This window comes from Mastomys coucha, unplaced genomic scaffold, assembly GCF_008632895.1.
Source record: "Mastomys coucha isolate ucsf_1 unplaced genomic scaffold, UCSF_Mcou_1 pScaffold19, whole genome shotgun sequence".
NCBI lineage: Eukaryota > Metazoa > Chordata > Mammalia > Rodentia > Muridae > Mastomys > Mastomys coucha.
In genome coordinates, this window is record NW_022196901.1 from 4,865,283 (window position 1) to 4,878,733 (window position 13,451).

Sequence of the window (13,451 nt, forward strand, 5' to 3'; positions counted from 1 at the left end):
TTTAAGTGTGGAAAGCAATGGAAACTTTTGATCCAATTCTTCTATGAGGTAAGTATAATATTTAGAATTTTAACAAAATTATTACAGTAAGGTCAGAACAGAACTAATCCTATTATCTTTCCTTGGATACTATGTGCAAGTCCAATTGGTTTCACTAAATAGGCTTCAGAATTTCAAATGTATCACAAATAAGAATCAGAATTGGATTTGATTTATACTGTTCCCAAGTGTTGTATATATACAAATTCTATTTGGTAATGACTCAACCACTGTATTCACTGCTCAGCAGAGCATGATCAAATGCTTTCCCTTAGAATGTAAAAAATAGTAACAAAGGTTGAAAGTGTATATTCACAACTAATATTTTCATTTGATACCTTGCCAATGCTAGTTCAAAATTTTCCATACTAATTTTTATCAAAATCATTTGTAATGTGGAACAAGATACAGGAACTGGTATTTTGTGCCTAGGTATGTTTATGCACATGCGTGTCTGTATATGCATGTGTACATGTGTAGAGGCCAGGAGTCATCACGGATCTCAGAGTGTATTTCTTGATTGTCCTTCCCCTTCTGACTTGGGAAGGGGTGACCACACTAATCATGGAACTCACCGACTCAGCTAGACTGACTGGCTGGCTGGCATCTCAAGGACCCTCTCTGTCTGCCCCTAGCAGCACCAGGAGGTAGAGGTGTGAACTGATGTCTTCAAGTTTTAACATGGGACTCAGGTCCTCATGTTTAAATAGGAAGCACTTTACCAACTGAGTCATTTTCCTTGCATTAAATAGATTGGTTTCTTTTTTTATTAAAGATTTATTTATTATATGTAAGTACACTGTAGCTGTCTTCTGACACACCAGAAGAGGGTGTCAGATCTCATTATGGATGGTTGTGAACCACCATGTGGTTGCTGGGATTTGAACTCAGGACCTTCAGAAGAGCAGTCAGTGCTCTTAACCACTGAGCCATCTCTTTAGCCCTATATTGGTTTCTTAAATGAAATATCCCCACCTTACATCCATCCTAGGAGAGAACCACTTTCTTTATACTATTGATTCTTTGTTATTTTTGTGTCTCAAAACATCTAAATTATACTAATAATTTTTTATTTTTCAACTGTAGGTATTATCAATTAATTTCTGTATATGCCATAAGAGAACTTATTTCTGATTTCCCTTGATACACAATTTCTCCTTTACTGAAAGGTCATCATAAACTTTATTTAATCAATAACAAACTTATACACTATTAGAACTATGTAAATGCTGGTTGTTGAATGAAACAATAGCTTTCAATTTCTGAGTTGCTTTTGTTTTAACTTAGATTATTCTTTTATTTGTTGGCTGTTTATCTGTCTACGTTCCTGTGCATTTACCATCTTTAATACAAAATTAATTCAGTCTGGCTGTTAATCCCCATTGATAATACAGTTGAGCCTCAGCTCATCTACAGTGGACATCTCTCCTAGAGTCCCCCAGCTCGTTCTTGTGTGTTCTGGCTTTGCCTTGTACCTGGCATAGAGCTGTAAACCCTGGGCTTGTTTCACTATCAGCTCCATTAGGATACGGTCTCTCAGTGGAAGACTCTGCCTCCTCTATACCTTGCCATCCTTTTCCTTTGTTTAACCTTCATCTTTATGGGATGCAGTTGTTTCATTGACTTTTTGAAGACAGGTGTAGAAAAATACATCTTGGAGAAATTTGCATGCTAAAACGTCATTTTATAATCTCAAGGTATATCTGATATTTTTAAGGCAGGATCTTGTTATGCAGTCCAGTCTTATCTGGAAATCATCATCCTCCTGTCTCGGCCTCTAAGTACTGGGATTAGAGGTGTGCTCAAGGAGGCCCTGGTCTGTGTCTGAGAGATAATTGTAATTTACAAATATTTTTTCCAGTGTCTTCTGTTTCCCTAGACTCTGGGTGATAAACTGTAAGGTACTCTAGACTCTGGTTCTTGAGCCTCTTCTGTGGAAACTTGATGACTCTCTTCGCTGTCCTACAGTGCTTCCATAGTGAAGTTCACATCTGTCTCTGGTGTCACTCATGAACAATTTCTTCCTTACTATCTCTCTGTTCTTCTTTATTTCTATTCTAATTATGGAGTTCTTTCTTGTTGTTCAGTTTCTTTACTTTTTTATTGTCCAACTTCCAGGGAGACAATTTCAACCACTAAGGTTCACTTCCAAAAGAACCTTTTTCATGATCTGATTAATTAAAGTAGAACATTATTTTTTTCATTTTGTGATAAAAAGTCTCTTGGGTTTTTCTGTTTACTCTGGTTTTCCACATTAGAGATTTCCTTTGTATGCCAGTCAATAATAACCCTATGTAGAAGTCTCCATCTTCTCACTAAGAAGAAAATGCAGGCAAAACCCTGAAGGTTTTACTGAGAAATTAAACATAATTCCAGCAACCACATAACAATCCCCATGTGTCACTCTTAACTACTTTTCACTTTTCTATTACAATTTATGTAATCACATTTATGAACTAGATTTAAGTACAGATTATGAACATACATATACCCTGGAAACAGTAGTGGTTCTAGCTGTAGGAAGTTAAGTGACTAATGCAATCACAGAATGGTTAGATGATTACCTGCAGTTTAATGTTCTTCCTTGCTGCACAACTAATGTGGATGTGATTTCGCCATCAAGCTCTCCAAGCCTTGGGATATTGCCGATATTTGTGCACAGAAGGTAACCACAAAGCACATCCCTGTGTTAAAAGAGTCCCAGTTATTGACTTGATCTCTTCCCCAAAGACAAAACGAAGCTCACACTTGGAAGTGGTGCTTCTCTCTTGTTGGTATGCATTATCCATCAGCAATATTACTTATGAGTATGCTAAGCAAAATAAAATAAACGAATATTGGGTCAACTCCAGGTCTCAAAATCAACTTCTCTAAAACTCCAACTGGTGATCTAAAATCCTAATAGTTCCCAAGATTATTGGTTAAAGAAAGTTATCCATCAAATATACCTTTTTATCAAAATGATTTATCTACCACCAACTGCTGGAAATGATAAACTTGTTTAATGCTGGGTAACTTTGCCTGAATATTCTTCTGTAATATAGCTACTTCTACATCCTGCCTCCCAAAACCAAAGAGATTCCCAGTCACAAAGCCTCACTACCCTTCTAAACAAATCATATGCTCAGAAATTAACAGGTAAGTTGCTGTATTAAAAATATTGCTTTATATATTCTTTTGACAAACATTTTAGCCATTAATAGTGATAACATTTATATCTTATAAACACTAAGCTAGGTGGTGATGGTGCACGCTTCAATCTTAGGAGGCTGAGGCAGGTAGGTCTCTGTGAATTCAAGGCCAGCCTGGTCTACAGAGCAAGTTTCTGGACAGCCAGGACTATACTCAGAGAAATTCAACAAAACAAAACAAAACAAAATAAAATAAACAAACAACCAAAACTCACACTAATTAACATAGCAGCAAAATAACACATGGATATATCAGAATTTATATGATGAATAACATAGAAAAAAATGGAAATCTCTAATTATCACTAATATATAAAAGGTACATTCTCTAAAAGTATTTTAAACATAGAAATATATTTGAATACAAAGTTATATTCTATATATATGTATGTCTTATAAATGAAATATAGAAGAAATATTTAAACCCTTTTTAGTTTCATTTATGCACACTAATGTTTGTAATTTAAAATCTATAACAAAAGCCGAACATGATGTTTATCCTTACTGGATTCCACTCTGTAAGAAGACACAGCACATAAATAAGCATGTACAAAATAATGAAGTGAAGATATGGGCCATAAGAATAGCACAAGGTCTTTGTCTGTGAGAGTTCAGAGGGGAACTGAGAGAGCCAGTTAGGAAATAATATATAGAGTGGGCCTTGATGAGTGGATGAATTTCTCACTGGTGGTGGTACAGATGTAAACACTGCTTCTAAGGAATGAATAGTTCCAATAACTACATTAACTAACATAGGACAATGTACTATAGGTATTAAGAATAGTAAGGTTTTGTTGGGTATAGTAACCTGGGCTGGCATTTGTGTTCTCTTAGGGTCTCCATGACATCTGTCCAAGATCTTCTTGCTCTTGGAGTCTCTCCTGAGAAGTCTGGTATAATTCTGATAGGTCCTCCCTTACATGTTACTTGGCCTTCTTCCTTTACCAATTTTAATATTCTTTTTTGTTCTGTGTACTTAGTGTTTTGATTATTATGTGGCAGGAGGATTTTCTTTTCTGGTCCATTCTGTTTGGTGTACTATAGGCTTCTTGTACATTTATGGCCATTTCTTCCTTTATGTTAGGGAAGTTTTCTTCTATGATTTTGTTGAAGAAGTTTTCTGGCCCTTTGAATTGGGATTCTTCCCTCTCTTCTATGCCTATTATTCTTAGGTTTGGTCTTTTCATTGTGTCCTGAATTTCCTGGATGTGTTGGGTTGGAGATTTTGCAGTTATTTGGTTTTTGACTGTTGTGTCAATATCTTCTATGATATCTTTTACACCTAAGTTTTTCTCTTCTGTCTCTTGTATCTTGTTTGTGATGCTTGCTTCTGTAACTCCTGATCTGTTTTCTAGGCTTTACATCTCCAAGGTTGCCTCCATTTGTGACTTTATTGTTTCTATTTTTATTTTTAGATCCTGGGCAGGTTTGTTCAATTCCTTCCCCTGTTTGGTTGTGTTTTCCTGTATTTCTTTAAGAGATTTATGTGTTTCTTCTTTAAGGGCATCAACCTGTTTACCTGTGTTCTCCTGTATTTCTTTAAGGGAGTTATTTATGTCATGCTTAAAGTCCTGTATCATATTTATGAAATAGGATTTTAGATCAGAATCTTGTTTTTCAGGTGTATTAGGGTATCCAGGGCTTGCTATGGTGGGAGAAATGGGTTCTGATGGTGCCAAGTAGCATTGGTTTCTGTTGATTATGTTCTTGCACTTGCCTTTTGCCATGTGGTTATCTCTGGTGTTAACTGGCCTGTTGTCTCTTAACTGGAGCCTGTCCTTCCTTGCAGGCAGTTGGAGTTCTGTGAGCTGGGTTAGAACAGGCCCTCTGTGAGCCTGGTTATGAGAGACCTCCTGGGAGTCAGGCTGCCTCTGGGTGCATGGGGGCAGGGATGTGTGTGGCTAGAGTGTCCATTCTTCCTGGGGTGAAGTTGCAGACCTGAAGGAAGATGTGTTGCCTATAGGGCATATTGGTCCCATATCTGCTGAGCTTCATGGGAGTCCCATTTAGGGCAGTTATTGGGGTAGGGGTTCTCACCTGTGAGCTTGGTTATGACAGACCTCCTGGGAGTCAGGCTAACAGACTTGATACATAAACAGGACCCAGTATTTTTGCTGTATACAGGAAACACACCTCGGGGACAAATATAGATACTAACTCAGAGTAAAAGGCTGGGAAAAAAATTTCCAAGCAAATGGTCCCAAGAGACAAGCTGAAGTAGCCATTATAATATCCAATAAAATAGACTTTCAACCAAAATTAACAAAAGAGATGAGGAAGAATACTTAATACTCATCAAAGGAAAAAGTCACCAAAATGAACTTTTAATTCTGAATATCTATGCCATCCAGAGACTGCTCACCTTGGGATCCATCTCATCTATAAACACCAAACCCTAACACTACTGTTGATGCCAACCAAGATGTGCTTGCAGACAGGAGCCTGGTATGGCTGTTCTCTGAGAGATTCTGCCAGCACCTGACTAAGACAGATGCAGGTACTCACGGCCAACCATTAGGGTGAGTTGGGACCCTAATTGAAGAGTTAGGTGAAGGACTGAAGGAGCTGAAGGGCATTATAACCCCATAGGAAGAACAACAGTATCAACTAATTGGACACCTCAGAGCTCCTAGGGACTAAGTCACCAACCAGAGAGTATACATGGGCAGGTCTGTGGCTCCCACTACATATGTAGCAGAGGACGGCCTTATCTGACATCAGTGGGAAGGAAGGAGCTTGGTCCTGTGGAGGTTTGATACCCCAGAGAAGGGGGCTGCTAGAGTAGTGAGGCAGGAGTGGCTGCATGGATGGGAGAGCACCCTCATAGAGGCAAAAGGGAGGGAGGATGGGCTGGGGGGGTTTATGGAGAAGAGACCAGGAACGAACATTTGAAATGTAAGTAAATAAAATAATTTGAAAAATAATTAAATAAGGTAAAAAAATGAAAAAAAAAAAGAATAGTAAGGCTTGTAGAGTTTGGAAGAACAAAGAAGAAAAGACAAAAATGTGGTTTGGCATAAATCATAAAAGAGGTATAAAACTGGGTTCCTCCCCCAGACATACATTTTTTTTTCTTTTTTTGGGAGAGGATCTCCCTACATAGTCCTGGTCTGGAACTCATTGTGTAGACCCAGAGATCCATCTCCCTCTGCTTTCCAAATGCTAGGGTTAAAGGTGTGCACTCCTATGCCCAGCCTATGGTTTCATTTTATTTGTTAATTAAGACCACAGACTTTCAGCAAAAAAACTAAGAAAGCATTCTGATACCAGAATAGCAGATACTAATTCTTTCTCTAGTCCTAGCTCCATGCTCTTGGGCCCAGACGCTGATCTCACCTTGGTTTCTTCATCAGTGAAATGAGAGATTCTCATAATGTCAGACTGGAGAGCATGCTTTATTAAGCATCGCAGACAGGACCATCCCACGTGGAACGCATGCTTGGAAACTGAAGGACGAATGACCTCTAGGTTCTGTGAGCACTCACCGTTTGTTGCACTGTGTCCACGTGTCTTTGTCTTTCCCGCAGTTGCCCTTCTCGGTCCCCTCAATGTTCAGTTTCTCATAGCAGTACCTGTCAGATGCTGTCACTTCTGAAGCAGAAAAGAATTGTACATCGGTGATGGAGGTAACATGGGATGCTGCAGTAAGGAGCCGTGCTCACTCTAGTGTTAGCAATGACAAAAACAGAAATTGTACACACACAGAGCGTGGGTACATCTTCCATGGTATTTCTTACTTGAAATAGGAAAGCAAGTACATGTAGACCCAGGAGGGGAGTTAGACCGCAGACTGAGAGAATACTCCCCAGGATCTGGCACTATATAGGGGATGATACTAACCTTGATTACATATTTTAATCATAGCACCTGATGCGTAAGTTCTCAATCACAAACATTATTAATAAAAAGGGCAATACTACGCAAATACTATGCAGCGTAATTGGATTCAAAAAGAGCAGCATAACTTTTACCTTGCTTACTAATTCTTAACTGCTATAAGAAATACTTTCATTGTGCTTTGAGATCGACTTTTGTCTTTTCCGAAGCCAGTGTATCAGAGACACCTGCTAGAACTAAATGATTTTCCAGCCAGCCAGGATAAGCCTATCAATTCAGCAATTGGGAAATAGAGACAGGAGGATTAGGGGTTCAAGATCATCCTCTGTTCCACAGGAGATTCCAGGCTAGCCTAGGCTACATGAAATCCTATTTGAAAACAAACAAACAAACAAATAATAACAAAGGCTTTTATAAACTAATCAAATGCTGACTGGTGATACAATTATTGCTAATGCAAAAATCTGAAATGCTTCATGTTTCAAGACATTTCAAGAGCTATCAAGATACCACAAGTAGAAAACTCCATGACAATATCCTGAAGATATGACTCAGTGAGTAAGAGAATGTACTGTGCAAGCATGAGGACTTGGGTTTGAATCATGAACAAAGCCTAGAATGAGCATTCATGTGCCTATTATCCCAGAGTCATGGGGTAGGGGCAAGAGGATCACTAGGGCTTGGTAGATGTCAGCTTAGCTCCTGGTTCAGTGAGAGACCCTGTCTCAAGAGATTAAGATGGAGAGTGATAGGGGAAAACACCTGATATGATGCCCCCTTCTGACTTCTGTGAGTGCACAGACATGCACACCTGCTCATACACCACACCACACATATATATCACACACTCGCATACACATATATACTCACACTCATGTTAAATAAATAATTAAAAAAAAAGAAATGTCCATGTCCTGATATAATATAAAAAGTCTCAGTAAGAATGCAGGTGCATTAAGATTAAAAATATTATATAAAATTAACCTCATGATGTGTGTGTGTATGTGTGCATGTGTGAGACACAAATGAACTGCATGCTAGTTTGCATCTCATTATCTATAAACAAGTATTCCCTGACATAAAATTCCACAATCTTCATAATTCTAGGAAAAGGCATTTCAAACAATGGATACTCGAGCTGCACATATTAAACAATAGCTAATTACACTGCTAGTTTCTCACCTGTTTTGCTCAAACTGAAGAAACAAAAATAGTATCCCTTTATTTAGAGTACAAGCCTGCCTGACTAAATTTTCTCCTTATCTCAATGCTTCTCAAGACATTGAGAGAACATGTTCCCTTCCTAAAAGGATGGCAGCTACTGAATCTAATAAATCTAAGAACTATGATTCAGTTTATAGTTTTTGCTAGTACTGAATCTAATAAATCTAAGGACGATGATTCAGTTTATAGCTTTTGCTAGTACTAATTATCTTTCAAAAGAACTTCAAATAGCGCAGGCATGGTAGCACAAGCCTGTAATCACAGCACTTGGGCAGCTGAGGCAAGCTTACAAATTCAAGGTCTGACTGGCCAAGGTATATGGCTGGACTACACGATAACTCCCTACCTGAAAGAAAAAAAACTTTTTAAAGAGTTTAGACCAAAAAAATCTTCCAAAAATTTTGGCTATTAATTCTGGGAAAAATATTTAATACAAACTTTAAATACAAATTTAGATTTTGTAAATATAAATACTAATATTTAGATAAAAATGGTAAATATTCTCCTTTAAAACCCTGACAGATTTTGAAAAGAATAACATTAACATTTCTGTTCTTTATGGGTCACCTATAACTATGAAGGCCGGTTGGAGCTTAAAGAAGATAGTAGACAGGGGAAAAGCAACCCTAACATGCCTAGGTCTAAGGCAAGGATACCCTCCCTAAGACCATGTCCATCCCATATGGCTATACAAGGCCATGTGGGAGCTTTTGCTTAAGGGCATTCAGCTGAGGAGCTGCAAATCAAGACTGCTCTATTCTCCAAGCTGTGCACCAGGTGGGTCCATCTGCCTGGCAGCACAGACACCCACTGTCTCATCCACAGGCACTGTCAGCCAGCCAGAAACTGCGCAGCCACGACTGCTCAAAGAAGATGCCTTTCTCTAATTTCTAGAAAAGGGTTCCTACCCAATCTTGCAGTGGTGTTGAGAAGCTCCCAGTTATGAAATGGTCAACAATTTACTTCTAGCCCATGTATCCTTAGAAGAGTGTGCCAATGCCATGTGGAAAAAAACGATCAAGCCACGGGACTACTTACTTTGCCCCCAGATGTATTTGCATTGTCTATCTCTGGTTTTACACCTTCCTCCAAAGCAAATTCCCTAAAACAAGAAAATGAATACCCATCAGTAGTAAGGACATCTGCTACGCTACACAACAGGAAAAGGACATACAGTTGGGGAACACAGCACATGAGTGTTGTCATCTGAATTGATTGTGACCCATTCAAACTGATCCTTTTGAGATACAATTTTAGTATTTTTTTTTCATGCTGGCATCCATGGAAATTTTAGGTAAAAATGAGCGGCTTACCTGAGTACCATCACATGAGTATCCATCCATTTTATGCACATTGGGGGCACACTAAGAAAAAAAGAGCAAACTCTCATCCAAACTCAGACCAAACGTCAGGCTGATCCAATCCCATTAATGTTCTCATTTTATATAATCCTGCTTGATAATACATCAATTCCCTTAAACTATACATAAAAGGAGATGATTAAAAGGAAGCAAGAAGAAATATACTTAATGAGCATCCATTGAAAAATATGACATTTACCAGAAGCAAAAACTGATTGCACAGCTACAGAGAAAAGAATTTACTAGGTAAGAAAAGAACTTACTAGATGGCTTGGTAGCTAACATATGCATTAGCACATGCTTCATTCAGATACACTAGTTCCTAGAGAAGGAAATGGGGCTTAAGCCAAAAGGCAGGAACTGATCCCCATCAGAGAAGCCATAAGTTCACTTTCCTGCCTCTTACCCCAGAGAGCAGTATAGCCCTTTCACTTAAAGCCCTGGGAGAACAGGATATAGCAGAGAAAGCAAGGGCAGGAAGATGGAAATGAGACCAACTAAAATGAAATCATCTGAAAATCTACTATGGACTCTTGTTATTTTATAAGCAAACTTTTCAAATAAAAAGAATATTTTTTAAAAGAAAGAAAGAAATGGGGAGGATTCTGAAGAGGAAAAGGAAGACTCCAGTCTCCACTGATAATAACTTTGGGTAAGAATGCTACACTTCATCACATCATCTTTCCTTCAAGTAACTTAAGAATTATAAAGTACTCTGGTGAGCACACAATGAGCCATATACAGTTTATTACTCTGGTGAGAGAAAAACACAGATTATGCAGTCACTTGGGGAAGATGGCCAGTCTAAAAGGACAGGGGAAAGATGTGACAGAGAAACCACCCACATGCAGCCATCTCGCCTTTTCTATGATCTTGATGTTTAAGATACAAGTAAAAGGTAATTAGATGCTTTCCATTCTGGTTTATTGTCACAGAAACATTCTTACATCATAGGTGTGTGATTTCATAGAGAACATTTATAATGGATGTAACATGTTAAATGAAAGCAACAGAACAATCACCTGCAGTAACCTCTATCAAGGTGCGCTGTGTAACCTAACAACACAGCCCCTCTGTGAAACACAGATTTTGGATTTGAGATTATTTAACAATTCTTGCTTATTTATAATCACATTGACTTAGGAGTAATCATTGTCATTATTAATGTCATGAGAGCTTAGAAAACTCTGCTAATTGCATGGTAAAAAGGGGGAATACTGTTATATAAACATTTCCTTATATCCTTAAATCAATCTTTTTTACTGTTATATAGAACTTCTTAACCTTTCTTCTCTGGAAGCAAAGAAGAATGTTGGCAGTCCTTTCCCTGCCACACACATAGATTTCTATGGTACTGATAAATAAAACCAGCTCCCTACACAAAACATAAACTTCTCTACTAGCCTTGTGTTATCAGGTCACTGGGAAAGATGCCCATTGTGATGAGTGACCTTCCTGTTCCTTCTTCCCAGGTGTCTTTATTTGTTCGGCTGAAACACAGCCAAGTGTGTGGTTATGTTGTCTCTGTTTCTTGGTGACATCATGTGAGATTTGGCAAAGATGATAATTGAAAAAGATACTGGCCAACAATGATACAATGCAAGAGCTGGACCTTAATGACAGAACATGGTAGAATGGTTTGCCTGGCATGTACAAGACCTTGGTTCAATCCCCACTCTTGTACCCACATACACAGAGATTAGGGGCAGGGGAGAGGGAAGTGTGGTGTGACAGAGACAAGTGACATGTTGCCTGCTTCTATTTCTCTTGTGACATACCAAACATGTCCCCAGTTACCTTTAATTATCACAGGTAGAGTAATTATTGTAAGTTACCTGGCTTGAATTTCCTGAACATATTTCATGAATGTCACAGTCATTCACTGCCTCTCGGCACACGGTCCCCAGAGGCTGAAACTGAAAAGAACAACACTCCATATGCAAAACTGTGAAAACATTTACAAATCCTCTCATAGTCCCATATTAAAAGAAAAATGCAAACTCAAACTGTTTAAGAGGACAGCCTGTACAAACAGTTACCAACACACTGATGTTTTAATAACTGCAAAAGATCGTTTCTTGTAGGTGATGTAACTTCCGTAGTCACCACACGTAAGTGTCACAATATCCTGCTAAAACAGGGTAGAGGCTCAAGAGTGAGTTAGCCCAAGTTCTAGGAATTCCTGCCAAGCAGCCTTTGGATTTTGGGCTTGGTCCTTGTTTATGTCTTTATCTAATAGCTTTTGTTCCTGCTTCTTGCCTCCACCTGCTGAGAACTGAAAAGTTAAGTTTTGATCACATCCCAGGAATGCTGTTTTCCCCTGAGCTTTCTTTCCCACCCCCTGCCTCATCTCTACATATATTCAAATCTTAGTCTTCTACTCTTTTTCAGTTTTCTATCATTTGTGCCTCTGGCCGGGTCTCGTGGAGTCGCTTTCTTCATGCTACTTTGTTTCAAATGCTTCTTACAGGTGTGATGCTATGGAATCAACGTGGAGCCTCACTGGATTTACACACAGCAATTTAACTCATAAGCAGAGCAGGGACAGGAATAGGTCAAGTTATCAGAAGCTGCTTCCCATTTCACCCCTCTCCTCTCCAAAATGATGACCTTGGGGACTGGATTTTTCTATGCATTTGTCCTTCACTCATAAAAATACACACAGCATCCTGCTCTCCGACTCCCTCCTCATAGCCCTCTAGGTACCTGAGCCAAAATGAAAGAACATCTACTGAGAGTGCTTTCAGAGACCTCCTCAAAGGTTGCCTGAGAGAGAGAGCAATGGGTTGGAAACAAGAACCACCCCCAGGGCTGGAGGTCAGCAGCACAGCTGTGCCTCTCTCTGAGCCAGTCTCTGGAGGTTCCTGAGCAACCTTAGATCAAAGCAGCTCAACTGTTAAAATCAGGATGATGGAGCCTATTCCAAAAGTGTACTGGTGAGCCTTATCTAAAATAGAGGTATCAAGCAGAGGTGACTGTGCCCCAAAGGGGACATTTTACAACATCTAGAGACATTTTGGTTGTCATGACAGGAGCAGTTCTTATAGAAGCTAATGGGTAAACCCCACGGATGTTGCTAACATCCTATAAAGCACAAGGTACAACCTGATTACAAACAAACAGTATATCTTATTCTTATCCAGACCAGAATGTTGGTACCAGTCAGGAGATCTGGATTTAAGATGACATGAGTTAAAAGTGCTTAGCCCAAAGAGGAGATTTATCATGACAAGTTTTCTTTTTTTTTTTATTAGATGTTTTCTTATTTATAATATCTCCTTTCCCAGGTTCCCTTCCAAAAAAAAAAGAAAGAAAGAAAGAAAGAAAAAGAAAGAGAAAATAAAATAAGAAAATAATATAATAAAAAAAAAACTAAAACAATCTCCTGTTTCCTCCCCTCTCCCTCTCACCATCCCACCCCCTCCTGTTTACTGGCCCTGGCATTCCTCTATACTGGGGCATAGAACCTTCACAGGGCCAAGGTCCTCTCCTCCCACTGATGACCAACTTGGCCATCCTCTGCTATACATATGCTACTGGAGCCATGAGTCCCCCCATGTGTACTCTTTGGTTAGAGTTTTAGTCCCTGGGAGCTCTGAGGGTACTAGTTAGTTCATATTGTTGTTCCTCCTAAGGGGCTGCAAACCCTTCAGCTCCTTGGGTCCTTTCTCTAGCTCCTTCATTGGGGACCCTGTACTCAGTCCAATGGATGGCTGTGAATGTCTACTTCTGTATTAGTCAGGTACTATCAGAGCCTCTCAGGAGACAGCTATCTCAGGCTCCTGTCAGCCAGCACTTG

At 39.1% G+C, this 13,451-nt stretch overlaps 1 protein-coding gene across 10 annotated transcripts in view; it reads right to left on the reverse strand.

Annotated features, from left to right (window-relative positions):
• Adam22 (ADAM metallopeptidase domain 22) overlaps window positions 1-13,451 on the reverse strand; it is a 233,357-nt gene that overhangs the window by 44,790 nt on the left and 175,116 nt on the right. For all 10 annotated transcript variants that reach the window (XM_031379990.1, XM_031379989.1, XM_031379992.1 and 7 more), the window contains exons 18-22: window positions 11,488-11,568; window positions 9,605-9,655; window positions 9,330-9,393; window positions 6,716-6,821; window positions 2,604-2,723 (exon numbers count right to left, since the gene is read on the reverse strand). In XM_031379990.1, coding sequence (XP_031235850.1) covers window positions 2,604-2,723; window positions 6,716-6,821; window positions 9,330-9,393; window positions 9,605-9,655; window positions 11,488-11,568 — 422 coding nt within the window. The remainder of the gene's footprint in view (window positions 1-2,603; window positions 2,724-6,715; window positions 6,822-9,329; window positions 9,394-9,604; window positions 9,656-11,487; window positions 11,569-13,451) is intronic.